Source organism: Heterocephalus glaber, unplaced genomic scaffold (assembly GCF_053883595.1).
Source record: "Heterocephalus glaber isolate CG9 unplaced genomic scaffold, H.glaber_assembly_v1.0 deba00001444, whole genome shotgun sequence".
NCBI classification, from domain to species: domain Eukaryota; kingdom Metazoa; phylum Chordata; class Mammalia; order Rodentia; family Bathyergidae; genus Heterocephalus; species Heterocephalus glaber.
In genome coordinates, this window is record NW_028258297.1 from 30,030,304 (window position 1) to 30,045,695 (window position 15,392).

A 15,392-nucleotide genomic window follows, 5' to 3' on the forward strand; every position below is an offset into this window, starting at 1 on the left:
TTTAGTGACCAAAAAGATCTGGGTTTAAATGCAAGCTGTGCATTATATTCACTGTGTGGCATCAGAAATCTATTCTGGAAATATTTGTATCTAACGTGGTTATGTAAAGGAAATGGCTGGGGAAAATGCTCAGCTATTCAAAAAATATAGACATCAGAGAAAGCGAGACCCATTCATGGGGGTTGCAGGCAGCCAGCAGTGCACCGTCTGTGCAGCCATTCACATTTATAGGTGATGTTTTGTGACTGTTGCAAGTTCAGAGAGTGAGACTGTGAAGGCCCAGCTTGGGAACACTTATTTTCGCTTTTGTTCTAGGGCCAGTGGCTTTTGGTTCATAATTTTCCACTCTAGGGCCTTCAGAGTAGAAGGAAGATAAATGCTAACCAGACAAGTTAGATTTGATTTTCTTTTAGTTTGACTTTTAAAAATAGAAGCAAGCTGGGTGGTAATCCCAGCACTGGAGAAGCTGAGACAGGAAGATCATAGGTTTGAGGCCATCCCAGGATATTTGTTGAGACAAATACAAAAAATAAAAGGGCTAAGGATGTAACTCGGTGATAGAGTGTTCCTTAGTTTGATCCGTAGTACCAGAAAAAGACAACTGAAACAAAGCAAGTCTGAGGAATTAAGTAAATGTTTGCACTCAATAATATTTGGCGGTCAAAAACCGTGATAACAATATAGTTATAAGATCAATCATCTTTAGTTCATTATCTCTTTCTGAAATCAATTCCCTAAGATTCTTATAACTTTTTTAAATGTTGAAGTCTGTCTAATTGACCTTTATTAACTGTCCAGGAAGTCAACTCTAATTACCTCTTTTCTTGAGCTTACAACTTTGCCATCAGACGTGTGTGTGCTACAAAAATAACAATTTTATGCCTTGAGAATTGTACAGTTCAGAAGACTTCTTGAATTAGAATATTGTTTCCCAATCTTTAGTTGTTTGTAAAACCAGCTTTAAAAATTTCCTGTGTCTACCCAAACAGCTCTTTGCATTTTAGTTTTTTCTAAACCAACACACCTTTCATTTTAATCTATAACATTTCTGAAAATGAAAAGTGAACACTATCCATTACTATGAACAGCAAATAACAGTATAACAGTAGGAAAAAAGAAAACAATAAAACCAAAATGTGTGGCATCATTTCCTCCCAAGCTGCTCACCGCTGCGCATTCTGTTTGTCCAAAAGGAAGCCGCGCCGTCACCGGGAGGTGTTAAAGGTGCGCTGGCCCAGGCTGGAGTCTGAGCCTTGGCTGTAGTCAGGCTGAACGTGAGCAGAGCGGGAAGTGCCTTTATCCCCAGGCACCCCAGGGAGATGGAAGGCACAATTTTCCCAAAGGCATCCCAGGAACTCCACCCTACGTCTGGCAGGTGCCCCAGGCAGGGCCACCAGGAAGCCCTACTCTGCCCCCGCTCACCAGGCGGGCAGGCCCCATCTCTCCACTGGGTCTCATTCAGAGACCCTGGGGATGGAAAACTGGGATCTTCCAAGGGAGGCGCTAAAAGGAAGCACTTTAGAGCCAGCCCTGTGACTGATGTCATGATAACAGATGAGGCTTGGTTGCGTGGTCTGGTCCCATGCTGTCCTCACTCATGCCATGCCAGCTCCTGGGACCCACACAGTTGTGGCAGATGCTTCCCAGAGTGGAGCTGAGGGGTTTTAAACATGACTGGCCAGGTTAATGCTCACGGCAGCTCCTGAGATGACTCCACCAAGCCACGTGGTGTGGCAGTCCGGTTTCACACTGTTGGTCACCTGAGTCTGTGGGTAGATGTCTCCCTCGCCCTCAGAGTCTCACTTTTCCTGTATAGCTCTGAGTCCAGCCTGCACAGTACCTCTGAAGCACGGCATGCCGTCCCACCTGTTTGCTGTAATTTTATCTCAAATTTAGCTTCTGTGACTGCTGTAGCAGAGCTAGAAATGAGCCTGTGTCGTGCAGAGAGGTGGAGTTTTTGCGAACAGGTAAGCACCACCGTTTTTATGGGCTGGGTTCTTTTGAAGGCAGACAGGTCCATACTTCTGCTGGCAAACTGTCTCTCTTTATTCTTACTAAGTGTAGTGACACCCCAAAATAGCTCTGATAGATTCCTGAACACGGCTAGTAAGATTTCACAAACTTTTCTTCTTTGTCTAAATGTGGTAAATGTATAATTTCAAGACATGAAGGAATCTCTCTTTAGAGTTGTTACAGGAGGTCTGTGTTCTCCTCAATTACAGCAGACTCTGACGTTGAGTCCAAGTTTAGGGGATGCACTGGAACCCTGCCAGGTGTCAGGAAAGGGGGAGGCGGGTGGCAGATGACTTCCTGTCTGTTGTCCATGTGAGGCTGAGGGCCCACAGAGCCAGGTCTGCAGAGATGACCTTGGCCCAGACTTGTGATAAGAAGACCCAAGGTGTGACAATGGATGGTCCAGGTGTGAGGCCACAGGGCACAGGCAGAGGAAAAGCTTGGAGCCTTCCAGAGAGTTTCTAAGATTTGTCATTACAGAGGGACAGAAGAAAGAGCAGATGAAAAGGCCAAGGGGGTAACTTCAAAGGAGTTATTTTAACAAGCGGGTGCCTCATACGGTCGGAATCAGAGTCTGAAGTTTTCCAAATGGCCCATCTGCACGCTGTTCAGCTCTCGGGATTCCTCTTAAATCCTGCTCTGCAAGGACGTTCCTGATTAATTTCTTTAATGGTTATCGGGATATCCGTGAGGGAAACTTCGGGAATGACAGGCTCATAGGCCTACTTGTGGACTGCTACTTTTTGTGTGTTGAAGGCTCCTGTCCCCCCAGGCCAGCTGTAGCTACTGATATTCCTCAGGGCTCCCTGCCGGCTCCTGCTCCAGTCATAGCCTGTGTTCATTGCCAGCGCCCGGCTGCCCCTCTGTGCTGACTCTCAGCTCTCTGTCTCCAGCCCACGCCTGTCCTTAGTGCTCTGGGCACAGGTCTGCAGTTGCTGCTTGTCACCTTAGGGGACCTTCCACCTGAGCCTATTGGAATCACTTGGGATCCACGCTCTCCTTAGTTCATTTTCTCTGCAGAAATATTTCTTGCTCCTGCTGGTATTAGGAAGTGCTAGTCACCTGGGCAGAGTACAGAGATGTTAGGGTCACCTCGCCCTGCCTGCGGGACACCTGGTGCCCCAACTCCTGCGCCACTCTGAGCTTCTGCAGCGTGGGCTGGCTTGCTCTTCTTGCTGTCTTCCACCCTAACACCTGGTATTCAGCTGTCACTGCTTTGCCAGCTCCTCATACATGAGCCATCTTCCAAGATAGTCATTCAGTCTCTTGCATGGGACTGTGTCCATGACTGTTTTCATTAATCTATAATTTTATACATTTTATTCATTCATCATTATTTTAGTAGCATTTCAGAAGTAGAAAAGGAATATATGCTTTTCTTCAATTTCCCATGTATAATTAAACCTACCGATTATTCTTTACTAAAGATTTGGCCAAGTTTTCTGTTGCCTGGAAGAAAATTCTTAATTTGAGCCTAGTTCTAGACCTCCCTTGGCTCCTCCCTCCCTCCCTGCCTCTCTCCCTGCCTCTCCTTTTCTTTCTGTTGTTTTTCCCAACCACTCTTTCACTGATTCACAGATAGTGTCTGACCTAGTCCGCACTATTTGGCTTCAGAAACTTTACGCTTCATCTAGTTTTCCCGGTTTCTTAATTATTGTAGATTTAGTATTTGCTATTTTATTAGGAAACCCTTTTCACTGCTGCTTCTGATGGATCCTAACCCATGCTGCACAGTCTTCTATGTTAAGCCTGCTGCTGTTCTCCGGGTGGAGTTGATGACAGGGACAGTGACAGTAGTACACTCACTGCAAATCCAATTCCTGAGCCTGTCATATGGATTGTCTTCTTCCACTGAACCTATGGGGGTGTTAGTTTTTATTTCTTCTTTTCGAAGATAGAAAACCAAAGTTTTACAGGGTTTGAAGAACCTTTGCCAAGAACATATAGTGGACAAGTTGTGAATGTTGCTATTGCACAGCTGGTTTCTGGCACTGAAGATTGATTACTGGCTTGGTGGCACATGACACTAGAAAAGACCCTGTCAGGACGTTAATTTGAACCATTAAATCCCCACTGACTGTCAGAAAGGTGTTGTGACAGCAGAGCGAGGTGGCTGATCACACCAGTGTGGTGCACAAGGTTTGAATGAGGAAAGCTGGGGGCTGGCAGGTGTGAGTCCTGCACTGGGGGAGCTTGCATCTCACAATCCTTTAGCGTTTTCAGGGTCCTGATTCTGGCTGCTCTGCTGTTAGTTCTCCTGACTGTCTATCTCCTAGGAACTTCCTCTTCGGTTAGCAGAACTGGCACCTCAGTCCTTCCCCTATTTTTATTCTCTATGCATTGTGCATCAATGAGAAATGAGGAAAGACTTACTCTCGGGAATATTTCAGCATTTAATATTAAAAGTAGTAATACCTCTCATCCCTTACTGTTCACAATGCCCAAATGCTGTGCTAAGGACTATAAAAACATCGTTTCATTTAATCCTCCTGCCAATCCTGGGAAGTTGGGCCATTATTATCTTGTTATCAATCTAGACCAAAATAACCCTGAATGTGGTTGTCTCAGTCTTCTCAGGCAACCATAATAAAATACCAGAGATCAAGCAACTTAAGCAACAGAAATGTATTTTCTCAGAGCTCTGGAGCCAAGAGTGAGGTCCAGCAGGGTTAGGTTCCTGGAGAGGGCTCTTCCTGACTCACAGATGGCTGCCTTCTGTCTGTGCCCTCATGATGGAGAGGGAGACAGAGACAGATGGAGTTCTCGTCCTCTTCTTGATAAGGCACCAATCCCATCATACTAGGGTTCCACTCTTACCAACTCATTTGATCTTAATCACCTCCTAGAAGCCCTGTCTCCAGAACCACTTGAGTTGGGTGTAAGAGCTTCCACATGTGAATTTGGGGGAGGACAAAAATTCAGTCCATACTGGTGGTGGGAAATGTGTAGCTTGACTTTAATGGAAAGGAGATGTTATTGGGATCCGAGAAATGCTTCACCTGTGAGGAAAGCATCTTTCTCCTACTTTCTGGACCTTCCTGTTCCTGTTCCCTATGAAGAGTGGACAGATCTCCTGCTAGGCAGTAGAACTGGCTTTATATTTGACAGGAAGTGCCAACTCCGGTTGCAAGAAGAATTAAACTTTTCTTTGGGTTTAAATAAATTCATCTTCTGTTGGGGGCGGGGGCAGTGAGTCTTTCATTATCTTCATAAAGAAGCTTGTCTTTAAGAGAGAAGTTGTCTCCTTAGTGTCTGTCATGAGACAAGAGGTGGCTTTAACGTCAAAACATGGTTGCTTGCTCCCTTCTGTCTGCAGAAATAACCCTGTTCTCTGGTGACTTTCAGCAACTGCTCTATTTCTTTTCTAGGAAACTAAAGAAACTATTTCGGAAGCTGAAAGATGAGACAGAACCTGGAGAAGCTGACCCTGAGCATTCAAAACCTCCAGAGCAGTGGGACTTAGACTACAGCCTGGAGCCGTACACAGGGCTGACTCCGGAGTACATGGAAATGAGTGAGCCCTGGCCCTTCCTTCAGGGGGGCTCTGATGCGTGGTCCTTGCGTGGGTGCGGGGTGGAGGAGACCGGGTTGTGGGCATGGCAGCCTCTGCTCCTCCCTGAGCGAGGCCACTCAGGTCTCCAAAGGTGCCACATGAATGCTGAGTGAGAGCCGAGCAGCTGTCCCTGAGTTGATAGATGCTTCCAGGTCGATGTCTTCTTAGCCCTTCGCTGCTCATCTATAAAATGAAAAATTTGGTCTCTGGGGTCCATTCCTGTGGTTTCTATTATTGATAAAGATGAAAGGGAAATGGTGCTATTTGGAATTTAGGAATGCAGTTTCCATGAAAGAAGAGTAAAATTTACCCATGTCAAGGAAATATGCGTCTTTGACAAGAGTCATAAAGGAAGGGCCCCACTCCGATCAGGTGAAGCCTGGTAAGATGCCAAATTTTCAACAAAAAATTTGGGTGTCGTGTGGAGAGCGACAGGTGGATGCCCAGTTTCAGGGCCCCTGGTTGTTTCACTTGGGCAGGCATGCATGTCAGGAAAAGTAAGCTTAGAACCCAAGAGTTCTCTGTTATAAGACATGTTCCAGCTTGGACCAGCTACCTTCAGGCTCTGGTCTACTGGGATGGGTGTCTGAAAAGCCCTTTCTAGGTTTTAGAACCAACAAATTAAAAGGATACCAAATAAAGAGCCCAGATATAGCATCTGAATGTTTACTCAATTTAGAGATTATGAAGAGCCAACATAAGAATCACTCAGCACTTCATTCAGTCCCTAATATCACTGCACGGGTCACTGTATTCATCCAATCACTCCTGACCTAACTGCTTTGGTCACTCACTCTTAATAAGGAGCTAAAAATGTCTCTCTGTGTTCTTTATTTCTGGTGGGCATTTGTCCTGTTCTGCTTTAGGAATGTGTGTATGTATGTTAGGGGCACAGGGATGGGCAGGGTTTGCATTGGATGGCCAGGAAAGATCTGTCAATATCTGAGCTTTTTTGTAATCTAAATCGCCTTAGCAGAGAAGGAACAGTCATGCTATGTGCTTCGGGAGCAATTGCCAAAGAAAATGTGAAGACCCGGTTTATAGGATACTTTGCGTGTTTAGCTAAGTGCCACTTCCCCTCTCTCACCAGCCGTGGGCAGACTCTCACACTGAGGCGCCTGCCCCTCTTTCACACGCCATTCTGCACTCGCCAGAAAGAAAGCGTCACTGCCAGCAGTCGAGGCCCCACGGGGAAGGGCTTCCACCAGGCCCTCAGCTCTGCCTCTCTGCCTCCACCCTCAGCACCCCCCATCATCTATGCAGTTTGGCATTCCTGCCTGCCTATTTCATGGTGCACTTTATTTGAGGGACTGAGAGACCCTTGAGCCATATTCCCTGGATTCAAACCCCACTTCCCTGATCGAAGTTATCCCTGGATAGCTTAAGCAACTGGCTGATCTTTATGTATCTCAGATTGTTAGCAATAATAACAATAACAACATCTACCCCATGGGATTGTTGTATTTATTGAATTAATAGCTGTGAAGGTGTTCGTGGAGTGCCTATCACATCCAAAAGCTATGTTCAGTGTCAGAGTTGTTTCTGTTAAAGGGCTTGAGGCCCTAGGAAGGCAGAGGACAGGGAAATATGCTCTGTTTTGTCAGCTGCTATGGTTAAATCCACTCTGTTCAAACTTGGGTACTTACAAAGTAGGAGAAGAGGGAAAAACAAAATGAACTGGAAGACTCAGTGACTGAGGAGAAAATTAACACCAAGGTTTTGGAGAATAAATTCCATAGCACAGATTTTAAAAAAACAAAAAGAATTAACTACATGGATTATAAGTGAAAAAAGCAACCGTGTATGGGACAAGAAATTTTGAATATAAAAAAACAAAGAAATGGGCCGGGGATTTAACTCAGTAGTTCCGCTGCCTGCCTCGCAAGCGGAAGGACCTTAGTTCGATCCCTGGTACCAAAAAAAAAAGCAAAGAAAAGTATCTCTCAAAACTTCTCTCATCCAAAACCAATTTTTGAAAGCACTTAAAAGCCATTTCTGGGGCCGGGGATTTAGCTCAGTGGTTCCACCATCTGCCTTGAAAGTGGAAGGACCAGAGTTCCATCCCCAGTACTGGGGGGAAAAAAAGCCATTTCTTAGACCCTTTTTGTTATAAGATTTAAAAATAAAATTGTGTTCATATACATTTTCTTTTTTCATTTATCATTATAATAAATGTTCCCAAGTTATTACCTAATATTCACAACTATAGCTGCATAGTAGTTCCTCTAATGAATGTAGCATAATATATTTACACTGGTACCTCATTTCACAAACTTAACTCTATCCATGATTCTGGCTGCAGAATTCATTCCATGATTCCAACTGGAATCATGGAAAAAACTAAGTCTGTGAACCAAGGTACCACTGTACCTGTCTTCCAGGGAAAAGCATGGAAGATCATTTTCCAGTTTTCCCCAGGCTTTAATCCTCTAACACAGTAACACTATCTTTGTGTAGCATTTAGTATTTCACATTTAATATTTCATCAAAGTAAATTTAGACAAGAGTGAGTAGTTGATCTAAGACAGGTTCATTACATGGTGCTTGATTCATTTTACCAAACCACTTTCCAAAAACAAAAACAGACCAATTCACCTAGCCACAGGTAATGCATGAAAGCACAGTTCCAGGGAATACCCTAACTATTCCACACCCTGAAGTCTTGTGATATGGAAGAATTATCAGCATCCATCCACTAAGCTGGAAATTGCCAGCCCCCTGTGCATTTCCCTTTCCACCTCATTCTCCTGGACCTTCCAGGCTCATCCTTAACGTAGCTTTCCATGGTGCTTCCCCTGTGAAGTCTTTTAAGACCAATCCCTGGTTCCTCCTGAGTGGGATCATGATTTGTTAGCCTTCCTGTCCTGGCATCGTGTTTGGTACACACACTGATGTATTGTGTGTTGGTCATCTTTCCATTGATGGGACAAAATACCTGACAGACTCAACTTAAAGGAAGAGGTGATTCTGGCCCACAGTTTCAAGGTTTCAGTCCTTGGTTGGCTGAGACATCCTGATGAATGACAGCTATTCACATCACGGCAACCAGGAAGCAGAGAATAGGAAGAGGGAGAGAGAGGAAGGAGATAAGTTATATCTTTCAAAGACAGTGATTTGCTTCTACAAGCCTCCACCTGCTATCAGCACATTCAGTTATGGATTTATCCGTGAATCAGTCCATTGATGAGGTTAGCATGCCATAATCTAACGACCTTCCAAATCCTCACCTGTGAACACATGAATGTTTGGGGGCACATGTTTGACCCCATGTATAGCAGATGGGATCTTAACTGAATTATGGTACCATTGCCCACAGTGTCTGTTCTTCATTAGACCCAGTCTATTAGGTTTGAAGGAGCAGTGAGGAGGCACCATGGCTCATTCATCTTTGTGCCCCTCAGAGTCCTGGCACAGTGTGTCTGATAAACAAAAATGAGTGTATGAGTGAATGAAAGTTAATTAGTGGAGAATATTTCCTAATGGAGATGAGTTTGTAATAATAACTTTAAGAGGCAAATGGGTCATTTTTAAAACAGGGCTTGGTGTGTGGTGGTTCTGAGATCCTCTGAAGAAGTTCTTGTTCTAGGGTGGAAGTTGACTTAGTGACCTTAAGGTCCCCTCTGGTGCAGAGGACCTACTTTTTAGTGAAAAGGGTAGAGAAGATCACTCCAAGGAAGAGGACTGGCAAGTGCAGTGTCTCACAACTACAAGCCACTGCTGACCTTTAGAAAAGCAAGTGGTAGCGGGTTCATGAGGTCATTCGTGCATTCATTCACTCATCAAATATTTATGGGCACCTGGAGGGAAGAACAAGTTTGGAGACCAGAACAGCGTCATGAGTTCAGGTTGGCACTGATACTGCGCAGTGGACAATTCAGTTGACACTGATGTAGTCTTGTCTGGGAGAGAAGTAAGGCCTGGGTCGGGCATAAGTTTTCCATGCTGAAAACCCACAGAAATTCTTTAGGTTCTTTTGCTGAGGATTTAATCATTTCAGAGAAATGACAATATTGCTTCATTTTATGTGAGTATGCAGACAGAATTTTCTGGGTTAGGTCCTTTTCATTGCTCTTGCCTCTGGACCATCTTCCTCACCCTCCAGTGGAGTATGTGCCATCAGACTCATTATGTTCTGCATGGTGTTATTAGAGGAAAGGTCTGGAGTCAAACTACTGGGCTCCCAATCCTGACCTTGCAGCAAGTAGCCGTGTGGCTCCGGGCTTGATGCTTACAGTCATCCAGACCCAGTTTTCCCATCTAAACAGTGGCTTTGATGTTGATAGCACCTACCTCATAGGCCGGTTCTGAGAATTAGATGATGAACACAAAGTAGCTAAACAGTGCTTGTAGGCATAGATTCCTAGTGAACATTCACCACCATTGTTTCCATCAGGAGTCCAATTTCTCAGGAATCCAGGAAGTTTACTGCGGAAAATAGTTTGAAGCTCCTGAATGTAACGAACACTGCAGGTTCTTCCTGTCCCATCAGTTTTGGAATTGTGAAGGGACGCTTCAAGACTCCAAGGCACTTCTGAGACTCATACTCAGAAGCCAGTTCCAAGCACCCTGAGAGCTTTGTTCTTTCAGAGAATTTTAAGCCCGCAGGGGTCTGCTTGACAAGTCCGCAGTCTTCAGTGAGCTCTTTTTGTCATCTGTTTATCTAAAATCCACATGCATTTGCCCCTCTAGTCATCCAAAACACAATTGCTATTGCCTTCCTAGCTCAGGAATTTGGTTTTCCCCCTTAAAGCTGACCCCACATTCTTAAATGCAATCCAAAACGTTGTGGCCCTTGGGCCATTTCTGTGGGTGGTGAGATGAATTTCTTCCGTCATTCACACAACCATTAGAGGAAATCTCATTTTTCTCGGTTGTATACTTAAATATTGTTAAGCTCTAATAGAAAGGGAGGTGCATCCTGAATGCCAATTACTTACTCTTCATTTGAAATGAAAGTTAAATACTGAAATTTGAAGGGCCAAGGGCCCCGAGTCTCTCCTGCCCTCTGGAAACGTCCACCGAGTCTTGTAAGAATCACACTGCCGTGGGGAAAGGCAGCAGACCCATCTGCCTCAGAGGAGACCAGGGTATTAGAGGCCTGGAAGCCATATCCGAGTTATCCAGTTCTCCACGGCACCCTTCCAGCTGCACGAGGACTGTGGCTGGAGGACCCTGCTCACTGACTTTGCCCCTAGCAAGACTTGGATTCCTGTTGGAACGCTCACCTTTTCTCCTTTGAATTACTGCAGACGCATCGGGCCTTGTCTCCCCCCGCTTCCCACTCCCCCTTCACGAGTCCTTCTCGATTTCTAGAGTGTATTTTCTAAATGCACCCCAGAGCGCATCCTTCTTTCTATGGCCGTCCTTCAGTGTTACTGACTTCTCCTGAGACACCATTCACATCCTCTGGCCCAGCATTCAGGGCGTCTGCAGGCTGCTTCTTGTTTTGTATCCCTTCAGGGGCCACATATGCGTGCCTGTGACCCTTCCACACAGGGAGCTTTGGAAGGCATTTTAGACAGCAGCCGACACACTCACTTTTCTTTATCCCGTGTCATTCATATTTCCCTCTCTACCACGGGCATGCCCAGATATATCTATACATGTGGTTATTTCCATCTCCCAAGCCATACTTATTACCAGGATTTCCTGTAAAGGAAAGCCACCTGTGGTATTCATTTACCCCTTTCTTTTCAGTCATCCAGTCCTTTGTGGGAGTGGACAGAGTAGAACCCTGTGACTTTGAGGCTGACTTGGCTTGAACTAAAGACGTGGCAGAACCTCCGCATCCACAGGAACTAACTCCTCTGTATCATCTGCTCCTCGTGACCCCAAGGGCGAGCCTGTGGTGCCAAGCACTGGGGACGCAGGGACTACAGATGTGGCCCCTGCTGTTGAGCTTCGGGGTCCGGCTGCCTCTTGCTTCAGAGGGGCTGGGACCTCTCCCTCCGTCTGGCCATGCAGGAATGTGTGATGGAGAGCTGCCCATTATCCTCTTGCTTCCGGCCTGGGGTGCACCTTCACCAGACATCCCTGGGTCCTGGAGATCATGCCAAACACAGGAGGGTCGCCTCCCGATTATTACCTCCTTGAGTTTCAGGACTTTAGATGAAGGGCCAGGAAGCATTTCTAAACTATTCTGCATGGAAACTTAGCTCCCCTCTCTGTATTCTGAGTTGTTTACCCCATAAACGGCCCCACCCTGCCTTCCAGGCCCCTAACTGAGAAATTTTCCCATCACTGCTTGCTCACACCACCCCTCCCTCCGACAGTCTGCTGGACTCCCAGTGTCCGTGACCCTCCCTCGTGTGCATCTTTGGCGGCGTCTTCGCTTCCCTCCTACATCCCCCAGCCGCTTGCCAGCATCGACTCGGCTCCTTTTCCCTGTGAGGTGTCCTGTCGGTCACACAGCTCCATTGTCCCACCACACATCCTGCACCTCCTTCCCTGCAAGACCTGGAATTCCCTGTGCCTTCTCATGCTCATGCCCAAGGGCAGCTCTCCCATCAGCTGCTCCAGAAGCATCCCTTTAGCTCCTGTCTCACGGGATTTCAGATAACCATCCCTGACTGGACAGGGGTGCCTGTTCCAGGTGCCCAAGGGCCCCAGGCAAGAGCATACCAGGTAAACCCATGAAGGGCTGATGGAGTAAATGAGGTATCAGCTCATCTGTCTCTGGCTTCCTCATATCTAGGCAGAAAGAATCTCTCTTTGTAACAACACTGCTCAGCTTCTCATTTCTTTATGGGCTGATAATCCGGTGAGTGGATTATCAAGAGTGGTGGTTATGCTTGTTTCTCCTTCTCTGCCTCCTCCTCCTCCTGTGCCCCCTGCCTCGTCCTTCTCTTCCTTCTCTACCCCTCCCCGACACCAGCCCATCCTGTCCCCCCACCCCCCCAGTAAGCCAGGAAACAAGAGAACGTGTAATGTGAACCCATCCATGCTGCTCCTCATGGCAGCTCTGGGAACAGCTCCGAGAGGGAGAAGACTGAAGGCAGACTCAGTCTCATTGAGGAGACGGTTTCTGCTGTCCGGAGCGTAGTGGACAAGACATGGCGATAGCTGCTGTTCCACTACTGCTGATTTCTCTTGTCCCTGTCCCTCCACATGGCAGTCTTTCCCCATGATCAGCAAGGAGCAGATGCACAGGCTCCCAGAGCATCAGCTGAGCTGTGGGTGGGCCTCAGCTCTGCCTCCACCATGTCCTCTCGAGGGCCTCTCTTCTTTGCTTGACCCCTTGGAAACTTAAATCAGAGAATGAGTTTTTCCCCTAGTCTGCATGCAAAACTGACAGTGTGCTGTGTCCCAGTCGATGCAGGACCACTGGTATTTTGGAACTAGGACCTAACACAGAGTCAGTATTGCTTTCCCAGATTCCCAGAGGTGTTTTGAGGAACAGAGCAAAGGAAGTTCCCACAGGGACAAATCCGAGCAGGGTGGGTATGATCGCTCTGCATTGAAAGAGTGTCAGCCCGTGGGGGCCAGGTCAGCCCAGGGTCCCTTACAGCACCCTAGCTCATGCCCACAGGGCCTGTGTGGGCTGCTGGGGTCCTCCCAGTACCTCTTCTGGTAGAACTGAGGCTGGAGCCCCTCTGCAGGGCTGTTACCAGAGAGAATTTGGTCAGAACCTTAGAAACATGAGCCCGGTGAAGCGATGGTGAGGAGCGAGGGTCCCACCTCCCTGCTCTCCAGGGTCCTTGTCTTGGATTTGAACAAAAATGAAGCAGTGAAACCGAAGCTGCCCGCTCGCTCTGGTGTGCCTGACACGGTGATCCCTGCCCTGCTCTCAGCTGTCAGCTTCCTTCCCCGTGATCCCCAGGACCACCCATGCAGGCAGGAAGTGTGCAGAGCCCATTCTGAGCCTGTCAGTCCTAATGGTGGGCAGGTCTTCAGCAGAGGGAGGCAGTGGGCAAGATGTATTGTATTTACATTTTTCTAAATTGAGCTGGAACCAGGCCCCAGGCCCGGGCCAGCCTGGGGGATGGGAGGAGGTGAGGGAAGCCTTGGGTAGCAGGCTGAGGGAGACCAGGGTAGCAGCCACCTCTGGCCCCAGTGGCTGGCTCCAGACAGAGAAACCTGAGAGTGAGGGATTAGGCTGGCAAAAGCTGTGAGGGGAGCAGTAGAGCTTTCGAGGGAATCTCCAATATCAAACCCTTTTCCTGAAGAGCTTTGGAGAAGGATTTCACGGAGCCCTCCCATCCCCCACCTCTGCGGGCAGGAAGAAGCTGGCCCAGGAGCAGGATCCCCGGTAGTCATCACTGGCCTGACCCAACATGGCGCCTCAAAGCTTGGTGGCCTGGCCCCTCACTGCCTAGTGGTGGGGTTTTCCTCAGGGCCCAAAGAGGAGACACTCCTCAGTTGCGCTAAGAGCTGCAGGCCTTCAGTTGCAGCAATTCTCCTTTTCTCACAGAGAATTCGGCAGGAAAATGTAGGACTGAGTGTAATCTTGTGAGAGGAGTTTAGAGACAAGTTCCAAGTGAATTTCTTGATGGTTTTATTACCATTTTATGTAGATAAATAAGAATATGATTGTCATATGACACTTGGTCTTGATAATCCCCCACTCTTGGTGACCCACTCACTGGATCTGTCCCCATGCCCTATGACTGCCAAATGTCCTTGGGTTTTAGAGGCCACGGAGCACAGGAAGCTCACCCCCTAGCTGTTCCCTCAGAGGTGTCTTGAGATCCCAGACAAGGCAGGGGAGGGCCGGGAAGATAATCCATCTCGGGAGACATTTCTAAGCTTTAATGTGTGGAGACAATCCCATTGATGGTTTTCTGAGTCCTCTGTCCTCACATGGTCTCTTGCATAGGAGAAATCATCCTATGTTCTTAATATTCACTAGCCTGTGAGGAAACCCTGCCCAGAGCAAGACCCATATCTGTCTTCACAGCACCTAGCCATTGGGTCTAGTACACAGCAGGCGCTCCGTAAGTGTGCGCTGAAGGAGGAAGAGCACCGGAGAGGTGATGTGTATGTGTGCTAATTCACCACGGTGACTAAAGTTATTGTGCATTGCAAACGTGTACTAAAAATAAAATAAAAAGCAACACCAACACCGATGTTGAAAGACCAATAGCTGTCTTAACCAGAGTAGAAAGCAAAGAAAATTCTTTATACCCATTGAGCCTCAGTCATGAGGTGATTGCATTCTGAAGACGCATACAGCATAGTGTTGTGCACTTTAAAATATATTTAGAGTGCAGGCCTCATGCTGAGTATTCTCATTATAGAAACTGAATAAAACAAGAGCTCCATAGGAAAACTTTTGGGGGGAGGGTCAGTTGAGTATGTTGCTTGTGGCGATGGTATCACATATATGTGGCTGTTTAAAATCATCAAAAGGTTGCCAGGGCTGGCACAGGCCTGCAATTCCAGTACTCAGGAGGCTGAGGCAGAAGGATCGCCGTGAGTTCGAGGCCAGTCTGGGCTACACAGTGAGGCCCTGTCTCAGTCTCTCCCCAATCATCAGAAGGCACACACTAAATATGTATAATCATCAGTGACATCGCTTATACCTCAAAAAAGCTTAAGAAGATTAATTTTTTTTAAAAAATGAAAAAGTGACTTTGAGGACAAAATGACAAAAACTCCACAGACATCATCATCGTCAGAGCCGTCCCGATGTAGCTGGGACCCAGTTCCCCACCTCTCAGGGTGCAAGGATGGACGGCTTGTTCTGGACGTGAGCAGCGGGGATGCTCCCTTGCCAAGAGCAGGAGTCCTGAGGTGATACAGTGACAGCTTGTAAAACTTTCTAGGAGGCTCATGTAAAACACCCCAACAACAACTGCCCAAAGTACCAGTGACTTAGAAATGAGGG

General features: G+C 47.0%; 1 protein-coding gene across 5 annotated transcripts in view; it reads left to right on the top strand.

Moving 5' to 3' along the window:
• Ano2 (anoctamin 2) overlaps positions 1-15,392 on the top strand; it is a 326,914-nt gene that overhangs the window by 289,631 nt on the left and 21,891 nt on the right. For all 5 annotated transcript variants that reach the window (XR_015452355.1, XM_087214186.1, XM_021248110.2 and 2 more), the window contains one exon: positions 5,382-5,527. Coding sequence is in view for 4 of the 5 variants with exons in the window: in XM_087214186.1 (XP_087070312.1) it covers positions 5,382-5,527 (146 nt within the window). In the remaining variant the exon portion in view is untranslated. The remainder of the gene's footprint in view (positions 1-5,381; positions 5,528-15,392) is intronic.